Source organism: Pelodiscus sinensis, chromosome 1 (assembly GCF_049634645.1).
Source record: "Pelodiscus sinensis isolate JC-2024 chromosome 1, ASM4963464v1, whole genome shotgun sequence".
NCBI lineage: Eukaryota > Metazoa > Chordata > Testudines > Trionychidae > Pelodiscus > Pelodiscus sinensis.
Window position 1 is genome coordinate 2446689 of NC_134711.1, and position 13840 is coordinate 2460528.

Consider the following 13840-nt stretch of genomic DNA (forward strand, 5'->3'; position numbering starts at 1 on the left):
GTTGTGACCCTCTGAGAACTTACCCGAAGTGACTGACCTGGAGGGTTATTTTGACACGGGACACAACAACTCAGCCGTGTCAGTGAGCCTCAGAGCTGAGGTTAGCTGACATGGGGCTGTGCTCTAGGGCTAAAACAGCAGTGGAGACGTTCCATTTTTACCCCCACTGTGCGAGCTTGAGTCGTTTGACTGAGGCTTGCTGACATAAAGATTGGGCGCTTGCGTTTTTTGGTTTGGTTTGTTGCTGTGTCGACACACCTGTAGTAACTTGTTTAAGTTGCAACGTCATTTATGAACCTGCCATAAGAGGCTTGTTTTGTGTCCAACGGGCTGTGTAAATTAACAAATCCAACCCTCTGGGTGTGATCTTTCGTTGGTTAAATAATAAAAATAACTGGTTCTTAGCCATGAGCACTTCAACTTTTTGTTCACCATCAGCCTAACAAACCCTGTGAGCAACGTAGTGTTCCAGCAACATCCTTTATGTTCTCACAGCAGCATTTACGCCGGGGGTGGGCAATCATTTTTGCCTGGGAGCCAATATCAAACATTTTTGAAGTGGCCCTGGGCCACTCTGGAAGGGGCGGGGCCTAAACGGGAAGGGGTGGGGCTTTCCCCTCCCCTCCCCCCTTCCCACTTGGCACTCATGCCCTGGAAGAGGTTTGGCACACTCCCCCACCCCCAGGCCAATCAGGGAAGCCTCCTCCCGCCATGTGAGGAACACGTGGCACTTTGAAGTGTCATGGGCTCCTCGCAGGGCCGGGGCAGGGCAAAGGGAGCTTCACGCAGCTCCCCCACCCCCAGGTCATGATTGGCCTGGGGGCAGGGGAGCAGCAGGGCCTCTGAAGGCTGGATCCGGCCCGCGGAGGCCCTTTTGCCCACCCCTGATTTACGCCGATCAAGTCCTTGACTTTTAATAATGGTGGTTGTAATATGAACGGGAAAAGAATTTGCAGTAATTTGAGTTTTTAAGATTTTTTTTTTTCCATTCACAAATTCTTTGAACCAATTAAGGGTTTCTTAGTATTCATTACTGTAAACTACCCTGAGTAATTTCCATAGTTTTTTATTAGATTATGCCTGAGTGATTTGCGTATTGGATATTTGACTTGTGCTGGTTGGTTGCAGTGGGCACATAGGTCATGCATTTTTGGCAGTTTCCCAGGGGGAAAAACTCATTTAGGACAGGGTGCCGGTAAATCCTGCCTTCAACCCAGTTTAAATCAGGAAGCTGGGAAAAATAATTGCATTTATATTATTTTGAAAACTGTAATATGAGTTATTCCTAAAATACTGAACTGAAATATATAGACATTCTGATGTTTAATATAATTACATACTAGTATTATACCCACTGCAGTTTTACTTTTTAGTTTTACAGCCTTAAATATATATCTATCATTTGAATATGAAATTAAAATTAAGTGTAATGATGTTTAAAATAGAAAATGCCATAAAAGGAGTGTCTTATGAGAAGTTTGTTTTCCACAAACCTCAAGAGACTTCAATGCCTGGCCTTGATTTGCTCACCTGTAGGGAGTATCTCAAGGTCTTTAAAACCACAGAATTAATGGAGATTGCCTATCTCCTAGAACTGAAAGGGACCTTGAAAGGTCATCGAGTCCGGTCCCCTGCACCATCCCTGACAAATTTTTGCCCCAGATCCCTAAATGGCCTCCGCAAGGATTGAACTCATAACCCTGGGTTTAGCAGGCCAGTGCTCAAACCACTGAGCTATCCCTCTTCCCCTAATTACAGAAGCCACTGGGCTGGTAAATCTGCATTACATGTTTTGAGTTAAACTCAAATCTTCCAGGAGATATCTTTTATTTATTTTTATACATATAATGCAAATATTACGTGTACTTGATCATTACTCGTTAGAAAACTGTAGATTTCAGGATAGGAACTCCACCTTGGAGGGGGAGGTCTGTTTTGCTGCTGCTTTAATAGCTTTCTGTCTGTTTGAAAAGTTCATAAAAGTAGTGTGCAGTAGAGACTGGTAGCAGAGACCTGGTGTTTCCAGGGTATTCGACGTTCCGAAGGTAGAGTTCTATGGATTGGTTTGTGATTAACGGATGCTTTTTTAAAGTGGGCTGAAATGCAACATGGGTTATAGCAGTGTAGTTTTAGTTACTTTCAAGGCTAACTCCAGTGTAGACTTTGTCTCTCCTTCCACCCCATCATCCTTCCAGTCAACTAAAAAGATAGTGATGTACTGGGCTTGACAAACGGCGGCGAAAGCCGCTCTCCAGCCCCGTACTGCGCATGCGCAAGAGCCGCATTACACATGCACGTGCCGCCGGTAAACAGGGCACGCGGCTGAAATTACTCGCCCATGGCAAGTAGGATTCTATAGTTTGTCAAGCCTTGGTGATATATTAAATTTAGTGCTGATTGAGGCTTTGTCCATTGGAAATGATTCTGAGACAGGTTTTGAAAATTCCAGTAGAAAGTTTTTTGAAGGCTGGGGCGCAATGTTCCTTGTAAGTTTTTCCATCCTTGGGCAGAATAAAGTTTGTTCTATGCAGCGAGGAATGTGCAGATGTGCACCACCAATAGAAACACATGTTGTCTGCTATGAGCAGATGTGGGCGCTCTGCTAATCAGCTGGGTGGCCGCCCAGGTGCTCAGCTTACAGGGAACACTGGTGGGGAGGAGAGTCAGGAAATTCCCCCTTAGGTTTTTGCAATTCAAACCTATGAAATATACTAGAAACAGAATGTCGTCAAACTGGCTGCTTTCTTTTCAGCATCTAAACAGAAGGAAATGCAGACTGTGAACAAGCAGGGATGTAAATATTGAAAATGTTTCTATTTTAATATGCCGGTGGAGTACAAAGTCCTCCTCCTTAAAGATTTTGAGAGGGAAGCTTTTGTGTTCTCAGTCACTCAATCTGAACTCAGTACAGATCGGAGCCACTGCATGGGAGGTTTTGTCTAGTAGAAAATAGTGCTCCGCTCCCATTCCTTACCCAGCCGATCAGTGGGTGGCTCAGAGATGTGACTATAGAAATAGATGTGTGGGGGTTATTTGTGGTGTTTTAGAAATGAAATTGTGGTGTTTTAGAAATGAAATTCACACGTATTGGTGATGTAGTGCTGACATCAGTTTCCACACTTATCTTTGGGCGGACTCAGTTACAAGTGTGTTAGGCTTCTTAAAGGGTCCGAGAGAGCTCTAATGTTTGCCTGGGCTTTTTTGGACCGCAGAGGCAGATACGGTTCTCTGGTGCCTTTGAGGAGCCACGAGAATTCTTACCTTATGATAGTTCTTGTCCTCTTATCTAAGGCAGGCTTTTCGGCTGTGACTCCCCTCTGAATTAATTCTGAATCACACAGCTCTTATGTATACAGCCACCTACTCCCCCTAGAGCTGTGGATTGTACCAGTCTAGGGAGCAAGGCCTTGTTGGAAGATGGAATGTGTTTAGGTGCTTACATCACACCGTCATGTCTAAGTGCTTCCCAAGCATTTAAAAATAGATACAACATTACCTCCCTCTCTCCCTCCGTGGCCTGTAGGAGAAATAACCTGCTCAGGAGAGTCCAGTTTCAGCTTAATGACTCTGTCACGTTGACATGCCGCTGTCTTTCCCCAAACCAGCTGTACCCTACAGGAAACTCCCAATCCCTATGGCCTCAGAGTGAATGGTTAGTGTTGGTGGTGTACTTCAAAGTCCTGCACGGGATCTTTTCGGGGGAAAGGCAAAACATCACATATAGCAATCAGCTCTTATCATATGGGTATGATATATTTCTGTGTCTCTCACACACACACACACACACACACATATGTGCGCGCGCACACGCCATCTTGTTGTTACCAATAGTTGCTCTGCCTAACTGCACCGGCCAGGTGAGTTAGGTGGGGGAGGGGTAGAGCCAGGCTTCTGCCCATCCAGATCACTGCTCCCATGTTGACAAGATGAAAACCGGGGTCCCTCTGCAAGATGCCTTAGATTTATAGCCCCCTCTCATGCAGCTCTCTACCAGTTAATCACATGCATGTGCACTTAGTCGTCTGTGGCACCTTCCTCTGGGTGGTGTCTCAATGCTGCCAGGTGCGCACTTGCTGCTGACTCCCAGTCTGTATGTCCAGTCTTCTTTCAATGAACCCACTTCACAGGTCTCATTGTTCTTGGATCTGGCTTGCATCCCCTCTCCAACCATTACAGTGCGGGGAGGTGCTTGCCTTTCACACCTCATTCACTGAATAGGGCAATCAATTAGCAAAAGAACTATTCTATGAAATACAAGGTGTACAAAGGCTTAATACAAAGTTTCTTAAGATTTCATACAAAGTTTCCATGCTTAAGCAAAAAGTTTCTCTATCAAAGGATCAGAGGGGTAGCCGTGTTAGTCTATCAAAGGACTTAATGCAAAGCCAAAGGCTTATTACAAAGCTAAAAGGACTTGATACAAAGTAAAAAATTTCAGTGAGAAAATGATCAGTGAGATGTATCTTCATTGGACCCCAAACGGCCACTGTATTTTGGCCGTGTCTGCCCTCTTGCCTGGCACTACTTTGGCTGCCACATGCTGGGGAGTGTTGTCAGCTCACATTTTTGTTCAGCCTGACTAACTTAAACAGTCCAGTTCCTGATAGAGAATCCTCTGTATCTCCAGTTATTTTTTTTTAATCGATTGCAATTGTTAGAGGGATTTTGTGCTCTTTTGTTTATGCGCATCTTCTGCAGAGTGGAAGGAGCCTAGCACTAGCTGACTCCTCCCTTTGCAAACTTCCCTGGGGGTTGGAGGGAGATTAGGAGGTTGGAGGGTGATTAACCCCTCAGCTTGGGGAGAGATACAAGAGGAACAGGCAGGGGGAGAGTTTCTGGAGGGAAGGGCCGAGAAGCCCAAGATTTCAGAGAGGTGAGATCGCTCATCCTCTGCCTACAGGGCATACTGAAGCTTGGGAGAAGTACACTGGGGAACTTACCTCTGAGCAGGAGGACTGCTGGCAAAGAGAAATCCAGAGCGGGGGATTGTGCCCTGTGACCAAGGGCCTTCTCTCTTGCGCTGACTAGTTTACTCTTGGTTTAATGCAAGGGTCTCCAACATTTTTCCGCATGAGATCACTTCTTGAATTGAAGTGCAGCCCAAGATCTACCCTGGCTCCGCCTCCTCTGTGCCCCTTCTCCGAGGCTCCGCCCCTGCTCACTCCCTCCCCCCCATTCTCCTTCCCTTTCCCCAGGCTGGGGCAGAGGGCTGGGGTGCAGGCTCTGGTCTTGGATTAAGGGATTTGGCGTGTGAGAGGGGCTCTGAGCTGAGCATGGGGCAGGCAGTTGGGGTGCTGGAGGAATTCTAGATACAGGCTCTAGGAGGGTGCTCGGGACAGGTTTGGGGTTCATGACGGGTAGGTTTCAGGATGTGGGCTCCGACTGGGCACTGCTTACATCAGGTGGCTCCTGGGTGGCGGAGCTAAGGCAGGCTCACCCCTGCCCTGGCCCTGCACCACTTCCAAAAGCAGCCAGCAAAGTCCACCCCAAGTCCTGTTGTGCCCCCAGCCCTGCTCTGTGGAGATAGGATACAGGTTGGGAGAGGGGGCACCTTGACATCAGAACCCTCTTCTCCCTCCCCTGCCCTGCCCTGCACAGCAAGCAGGAGGCTCCCCAGGGGAGGGGCAGGAGAGGGGCAGCAGTAGGGGGAGGAGCAGTTGAAGCGCTGGCACTTGAGAGCCTCTTGGCCAAACCAGTCAGGATCCCGTCAGAGGCTCCAAGATCGACCAGTAGATCCCAGTCGACTGGCTGGTGACCCCTGGTTTAATGGGATGCACAAAGTAAGCAAATGGAGACAGACACTTTTGCTGATGGCAGCGATCGGCAATGTTTGTGGCCATTGTAGACTGAAAATTGTGACCTCCCCCCCCCCCAGTTGATGGTGTCCCTTTAAGGCATTTCCATAATTACATTTCAGTTTGGTTTTTAAGTTTCTTTTATGGGCCAGGAAACCTGATGAGATCTGGCTCCATGGGGGAGCAGACTGGGAAGAATTTATGTAATTTCTAGATATACTGGAGTTAATTCAGACGTGTTAATGCCTCGTGCGTCCCCACGTCTGGGCCCTTTCTTACTAAATTGGAAGCCTTTCTAAACACAGACATTTAGTCTTGTTAGACTAAACTAAACCTGTCAATCATGCAGTAGGTTCTCCAGCCTTTTTACTGTGTGGTCCTGCGGTAAGACCCTCTGTTGACCCTCTCCCAACTTTCCAGTCTCTCCCATTACTCAGTGCTCTGTATTGAATCCTACAGATGACCAAGAACTTTGCAGACCATTGGTGAGCCATGGACTGCTGTTGGCATCTCTTGTTTAGATTACCTTGGGAGTCTGGCGTGATTTGTTTACAGCTACTTACCCTTGGCTTTCCAAACTGGGCTGGAAGCAGCTGCTAGGGTAGAGTTGTGTCTACAGACACTAGTCAAGTATTGTTAAACTAGAACCATTTTGGAGCCTGTTTTTTGCTAGTTCAGACAGGCATGGGCAAGGCCTTTCGTATAATGATAGCTGGGGTTTGGAGAGAAAATGTGTGCAGTAGATTTTTGTCACCGATGGATATAGCAGCTGGAAAAGACGTAACACAAGATCAAGAACTTTCAAACGGCACAGACATCTGGTTTAAGGGAGACAACACCTGAGAGGTCCATAAATCTCATCCAGAATCGCTAGGAATTGCTTCGGGCCTCTTCAGTTCGCTTTGAAAAGGAACAGGGCCCTGTCCAAGCTATCGCTTTCGTCAGCTGCAGGGGAACTGAGCATGAAAGCCACTAGAGCAGTGTTTCTTAATCTTTTTAAGACTGAGGAACACCAAGCAATTTTTTTTATGGGGAACAGCAAGGATTTTTTTGTTGAGCGGAAAAAAAAAGTTTGTGGGGGGAGGGGGATTATTCGGGCGGGGGAAAAGGTTGCCTGCCCCTTTTAAGGGTGGCCATTTTGAATTCTATTGTTCTCCATGGCACACATCCGACTGCCTCGCGGCACACCGGTGTGCCATGGAACACAGCTTAAGAAACACTGCTTAGAGCAGTGTCAGCTTGGTGTTGGAGACAAAGATCTTTTGGGCAAATGGCCTGAAAGAGCCGACTGGATGATGCATGGAAGGGGAGTAGAGACCTGTGTTTGGAATGAAATGAAAGTCCTGCGGAGTAACTGCACTAGAGAGAACTTGTCTTAAAGCTACGAAACCCAGAGAAGTCAAAGCAAAGGATGAAACTGTCCTTAACGCGTGTTGTGTCTAGATATTGTAGATATTCAGGTGGGGTCAGGATTTACTGCCGCGGTGTCCTCACAGGCCTCTGGCTCCATTGATGATGATAACCAAAAGGCTGCTTGCGTGTTGGCCCAAAGACCACAAACCAGATGAGGATGGAAGGTGCCAGGCCAGATTTATTGTTAAGCAAAGTACAGTCACAGTTGTCAGTAGACTCTCCTGAACCACCACGCACATGACTTGCCACAACGGAATGACTCAATCAGTGGGAAATTTCCACTGCCCCCTACATCATACAGACTGTCGTCCCCCCCCCCCCCCCAGACATCACTTTATAAACAGGTACAAGAAGTCACACCTCACTGCTCACGTTGTCAGCTTTCCACCCTCTGACACTACTTAGATACCATCCATCACCCTGTACCTTATGGTTTGTTTTGATCATCTCTCTCCATCATGCTGTCACTTTAGACCCTTTCCTTACCCTGGGTCTGTGTCTGTGAGGAGTAGGTACCAAGGTTTTTTTTTTAATGAGCTGGTGGTACTATGTGATTTCAACTTATGACCAGTACCAGTGACTGTTCTGAACCAGGGCCTAGTAGCAATTAGCATTTTGCTCTCTCAGCCCTGTTTGTGCCAAGTTCTGTGAGCAGGGGCCTGCCTCTTGCTCACGCCTTAGCTTTGCTTTAAGCTAGTCATGTTTTGTCCGTTGGTAGCCAGGCTTCAGACCAGGCCAGTGCTGCATTGGCTTATGTTTTAGGCCTTCATCTTACTACAACTGTCAGGGTGGTTAAGTACTGGAATAAATTGCCTAGGGAGGTTGTGGAATCTCCATCACTGGAGCTATGGTTAGACACATACGTGTCTGGGATGATCTAGTTGTTCGTAATAGTGTAGCTTTGCACCTGGCTCGGCTGTAGTAGAGTCCCAGCTTACCTGGATATCACGATTATTCTGTAAGGCTGCCCTAGCTGCCTCGTTATTTCCTAGTCAGATGGGTTTTGTTGTTGGCGTGCGAGCTGGATTCCGGTCTCGTTTGCAGATCTAAAGTTTAACTGCAAATGATTGTCCCGAAAATATTTTCACATCCTTTCTGTTCTCTCCCTTCCTGCCTCATCCCCACGAAATGGCTTCAGTTAGCTATCCGCCGCTCAGGGGCAGTTCTTAGTCATTTGTTAAATTGCAGGGACCAGCTCGGAGCCTGAAGCTGTACTCTGGATAGTCCCAGGTAACTAGAGCTTCAGGCTGTATGGCAGCGATGGGCAACCTAGGCTCGAGAGTAGGCCGCATGAGTGGTCTTCCTTCAGCTCCATGGGCTTGATAGTCGTAAGCAAGAGTCTCCTGGATTAGGGGAATTTGCAGGTTGTGCCGATTGTGGCGTTTTGATGGGATGCGTGGCTCCCACTGGCAGCTGACGTGGGCAGCGGTAAAGAAAACGTTGTGTGCAGCCACACGTAGAACCCCGATGGGCCGCAGGTTGCCCAGCCCGCTGCATGGTGATGTGGGTGAAAGGCTAGTGTAGCCTTCTGCAGCTGAAATCAGAATGATTCCCCACTGCAAGAAGTGGCAGTGACCGCAGCTTGAGAACAGCTGTAAGCATTTGCATGTTTAAACCAAGGTCTGTTGGCAAAGCGGACTCCAGTTCTTCCCCAGAGTCGCCTGGTAACGGGAGACATGAACGTGTTCCCGCGGCAGCTGCATGCTCTGCTCTTACCTTCAGGGGAAGGCGATTGTCGTTGTCCTCAGGCCTGGCGTCTCTGGAAACCAGCCTCTGCTAGGGGACTGATGCGGAGGGAGTCCCGGCTGAGGTCTCCCTGCGAAGAAGGGGGTTGTAATGGCAGGAATTCTGGGGTCTTCCTTTTGCAAACTTGCGGTTGTTGAGCCCGGCGATAAATGCTTAGCTGCTCCAAGATCTAGTCCGCGTCGTTCTCTGCCTCTTGGCAATGTTCCATTCTGCCTTTAGGTCCATGCGTGGGAGATCTCAGACCAGTTGCTACAGATCCGGCAGGATGTGGAATCATGCTACTTTGCAGCCCAGACCATGAAAATGAAGATCCAGACCTCGTTCTATGAACTCCCCACAGACTCGCATGCTTCATTGCGGGACTCGTTACTGTCCCACATCCAGAACTTGAAAGACCTGTCACCCGTCATTGTAACTCAGGTAAGCCTTGTGTTCCTCCCCAGAGCGGGAGAATTTTTCAGCCCAGTCCCGTGCCACTTTCCTGTGATAACGGGTGAATAATTCGGTATCTTAATCAGATATTGTGTTGTGGACGTGGTGTTGTAACACCCATCACTGCCCTTCCAGCTCCATTCTGTGCCTTATTTCCGGAAAAGGACACAAAACAGTGACGTTAATCGTCGCCACCTAAAGGTTTTCTCTCCTGGCTTTCAGAAATCCAACATCATGCTCCCTGGCTGTGCTTGGTTTAGCGTGGTGCAAGACAAGGACAATCAAAGCCCTTTACCCCCAGACAGAGCAGTTTCTCCATACGTGGGCTCAGCTGAGTTGTCTTGTTTCTTGTCCAACGATCAAAGCAGCAGGGATTCGGAGCGTTAATTATTTTACCCCTCTCTGTGTTGCTTTGGGAGGGTGATGGGCGCAGCTTTGCCAGGATCTGTTCCCTGCTCAGCTACGCAAACAACACTGAATTACACATCCAAACGCCCTTGGCAACTAGAAGGCCTCAAGTGGGAGGTGCTACCATTTCCCCAGGGCTGGGTTCACCTTAGATACTGAAAACCTAATTCTTCCTCCTTGCTGTTAACTCAGCTCTCCTGCGTGTTACTGCAGAGCACTTGCTGAAGTCGAAATCCACCCCGCTAGCTGTTGGCTCTCGATCAGCCTGAAGGGTCTAATCCTGCGCTGGTTGAAGTCAGGGGGGATGTTCATATGACTTCTGCGTGGGCCAGGTGGGGCCAGAGTGAAAGCTGTTGCTAGCGGAGGGACTGTACGTGTCCGTTGCAAATGAAATGCAAATAACCTGGCAGGGACTGCTTAAGTGTCTAGGCACTGGAGTGAGAGACCCCTGGGGGAAGGTTTGCCACCGTGGAGAAGGTGGTTGACCATCCAGGACGGATATAATTTACAAGTGGGTGGGAGGTGCAGGTCTCATACCGACAGGTGAGTCGCACACCTGTGACCCCTCCGCTTGCCAGAGGTGAGACAGTTACCTGTCGGTAGGCTGTGCCTGGCACTGAGTTCCAAGGAGATACATGCTCTGCAATACGTCTGACCAATAACAGCCTGGCAGGTTTTAGACAGGAGAGGTCCCACGCTACTCTCTGTAAATTGGATAGCCATGGGTGAGAAGTTGTGCTTTCCTACAGCCCCTGCCCTGGGCTGGTGCATGGGGTGGTGAGCGTTGTCATGACTTCCACAGCAGAACAATAATACTTTGGTTCCTGGTCTGAGAGAGTCCTCGTGGGATTGTGGGGAGAGCTGTAGGGCCTGGCTTCACTTCTCAGAGGGCCTGACTTCTCCCCTCATTGTCGACCGGATCTGGATGCTTTTCTTCCTGCTTAGCAGTACTAATGGGGCACATCATGTGTGTAGCACTGGTCTTAGTCTTGTTCTTTTTTTTCCTCCCCTGCGTTGTAGCTCGCATTAGCAATAGCAGATCTCGCCCTGCAAATGGCTTCTTGGAAAGGCAGTGTACACACACTGGTGGAAAAGTAAGTATTGGTTTTATATCCTTAAGTTTTATCAAAATATTAACCAACAGATCCCTCGGCTCCTGCAAGACGTAGCCAATGAGAATGCGAAAGCGAAGGTAATGATCTGAAAGCCCGGCTGCACTTGTGTGCACGGATACAGAAGAGTGTGGCAGGAATCTGTGTCTAAAGCCTTTGGGGCGCCGGTCGAAGCCTTTCTCCCCTCCGTTTCTGTATTGCTTTACAAGCCCTTTCTCATGCACGTGGCTGTCGGCCTTTGGTTTCGGGTTGGGCTGCAGTTTCCCGCCAGTTAATGCTGCATCTTAGCTGGTCGCGGCAGTAGCTGGTTAGCACTGCCAGATGTTCCCTTCGCCTTCTGCAAGGGCCGAGTACTGTCCCTGTAACTAGTGCTCAAAGCAGGATCCACACAGGGCACCGCCCCTCGCATGCGCGTCACACTGTCGGGAAGGTTGCTATGAGAACTAAGCCCTGAATCTGGGGCTCTGATGCTCGTTTGTTTTGTAGCCGAACATTTGCCACGTGGTTTCAGACACCTGCCCTGAATCTGTCTGGGAGATTCCTCTCCGCTTCTCCGGCTGGGGTGTTAAAGGTGCTTAGACGCGCCTCCCGTTCGATACTGTGCGTGCTGGCAACCCCCTTTCTTCTCCTGCCGTTTCACTCCTCTGCCCCTCCCTCTGCTGCAGGTACAGCAATGACGTGACATCACTGCCCTTTCTGCTGGAGATCCTCACGGTGCTGCCAGAGGAGGTTCATAGCCGATCGCTGCGCATTGGCGCCAACCGCCGTACCGAAATCATCGAAGACCTGGCTTACTACTCCAGTACAGTGATCTCCCTTCTCGTAAGTCGATCCCCTGGAGCGCAGGCCAGTGATAAACCAGCCTGCTCGGGCGGCTTAGGGCACCGTCCACGAGGCTGTTTCAGGTCCAGCCCAGGCTGGAAGCGGTCAGAGAGCCATCAGGCCTCCTAGCAGCTGCTGGTGTGAAACTGTTTGTTTGCTTTCTCGATCCAGTCCGTAGCAGATGAGTCCGACACAGCCACAGCTGGGCCCCACCTGTAAGCAGGCCAAAAAATGAGGTTGGTCATGGAGACTTAGCTACCCCCCGAGCTAGTTCCTCCAGGTCAGGATTGGAGACATGCTAGTGAGGTGCAGGGTGTGTTGGAAACTTGCTGGTCTGCTCTTCGTTGTGCGCTCAAAGGCCTTCAGTCCAGCAGCTCTCGCTGGCACTGAATGCCTTTACGTGAACGGGGGGATGATTGTTACTTTTCCATGGCATGTCCGCCACCTGATTGGCTGCGTTGAGGCCCATTGTTGTTTTTCCACTGTCAGCCGTGCGTGGCTGAGATCGGGGACCGCTGCTGTTGAAACGGCAGTGAAAGCTTTGTATTGCAGAGTCTGCAATACCGTGCATTGGTGGGCCCCACTTGCAAATTAAGAAGGAGGAGTTTGATCTCAGACCATTCACTTTTTTGTATAAAAGGAGACTGCAGCAGCGAGAACCTTCAATGTTAATTGTAGGATAAAAGGTCTTGATTTATCCCAATAAGCACCTTGGGATTGACGGCTGCCTAAGACAGGGTACAAGGAGTCATTCTTCTGCTCTACTCGGTCCTGGTTAGGCCTCCATTGGAGTCTTGTGTCTCATTTCAAGAAAGATGGGGAGAAATTGGAAAGGGTACAGAGAAGAGCAACAAAAATGATTCAAGATCTAGAAAACATGAGCTAGGAGGGAAGACTGAAAGAACTGGGCTTGTTTAGTTTAAAAAGAGAAGTCTGAGGGGGGACATGATAGTGGTTTTCAGGTATCTAAAAGGGTGTTACAAGGAGGAGGGAGAGAAATGGTTCTCTTGGGCCTCTGAGGATAGAACAAGAAGCAATGGGCTTAAACTGCAGCAAGGGAGGTTTAGGTTGGAGATTAGGAAAAAGTTCCTAACTGTTAGTGTGGTTAAACACTGGAATAAATTACTTAGGGGAATTGTAGAATCTCCATCACTGGAGATATTTAAGAGCAGGTTGGATACACATCTATCAGCGATGATCTAGACGGTGCTGGGTCCTGCCATGAGGGCAGGGGACTGGACTTGATGGCTCTCAAGGTCCCTTCCAGTTCTAGGGTTCTGTGATTCTAAAGCAGGGGTGGGCGATAATTTTTGACGGGAGGGGCCACTCCAAGATTTTTGAAAGTGGTCGAGGGCCACGTTCTTCCCTGATATGAATGGAGATGTGGGGTCTGGAATAGAGGTTGGGTGCAGAAGGGAACCTGGGGTAAGGGACTGGGGTACAGGAGCGAGACTGTAGTCTGGGAGGGAGTTGGGATGAGGCAGGGTTGTGACCGAGGGCAGGGGACTGGAGTGCAGGGGTATGGGATGTGCCCGAGGGGATTGTGATCTAGGGCAGGAGATTGGGGTGCCAGATATGGGAGGGGGTATGGGTGTAAGAGGGGGACAGAGGGTTTGGGTATGTTGTGGGGGGGGGGAGACAGAGAGTTGGGGCAGGAAAGGGCTGGAATGCCAGAAGCAGGCGGTGGCCAAGAGACTTACTTGCCAGCTGCCAAACTTGCCTTCCTGCCTGCAGACTTAAATGCCATATCTCCACTGCAGGCTTTTCCAGCAGAGAGTACGCTAATGAAGCGCTCAGTAGCATTTGTTGCGCTGTCGTTGGCATATCTCTGCCGATGCGTTTTGCGCAAAAAAACCCTTTTGCGCAAGATCCTGTCTCCCTCCTTTCTTGAGGCATAAGGGATCTTGCACGAGGGGTTTTTTGCGCAAAACGGACCCATCTCCACGGCTTGTTTTTGTGCAAAAACCTCGTGCGCAAAAAGCACGGGCAGAGATATGCAATTGACGGCGCAACACATGCTAATGAGCGCTTCATGAGCACACTTTGCCTGCAAAAGCCTGCAGTGTAGACGTAGCCAAAACGTTTCCTAGCCAGCCTCCATGGGGGTGCTTC

At 49.2% G+C, this 13840-nt stretch overlaps 1 protein-coding gene across 1 annotated transcript in view; it reads left to right on the top strand.

The window, feature by feature from the left end:
- TNPO3 (transportin 3) overlaps positions 1-13840 on the top strand; it is a 75337-nt gene that overhangs the window by 19322 nt on the left and 42175 nt on the right. The window contains 3 exon segments of the mRNA XM_075924792.1: positions 9174-9374; positions 10815-10888; positions 11572-11728. Of these exon segments, the coding sequence (XP_075780907.1) occupies positions 9174-9374; positions 10815-10888; positions 11572-11728 (432 nt within the window).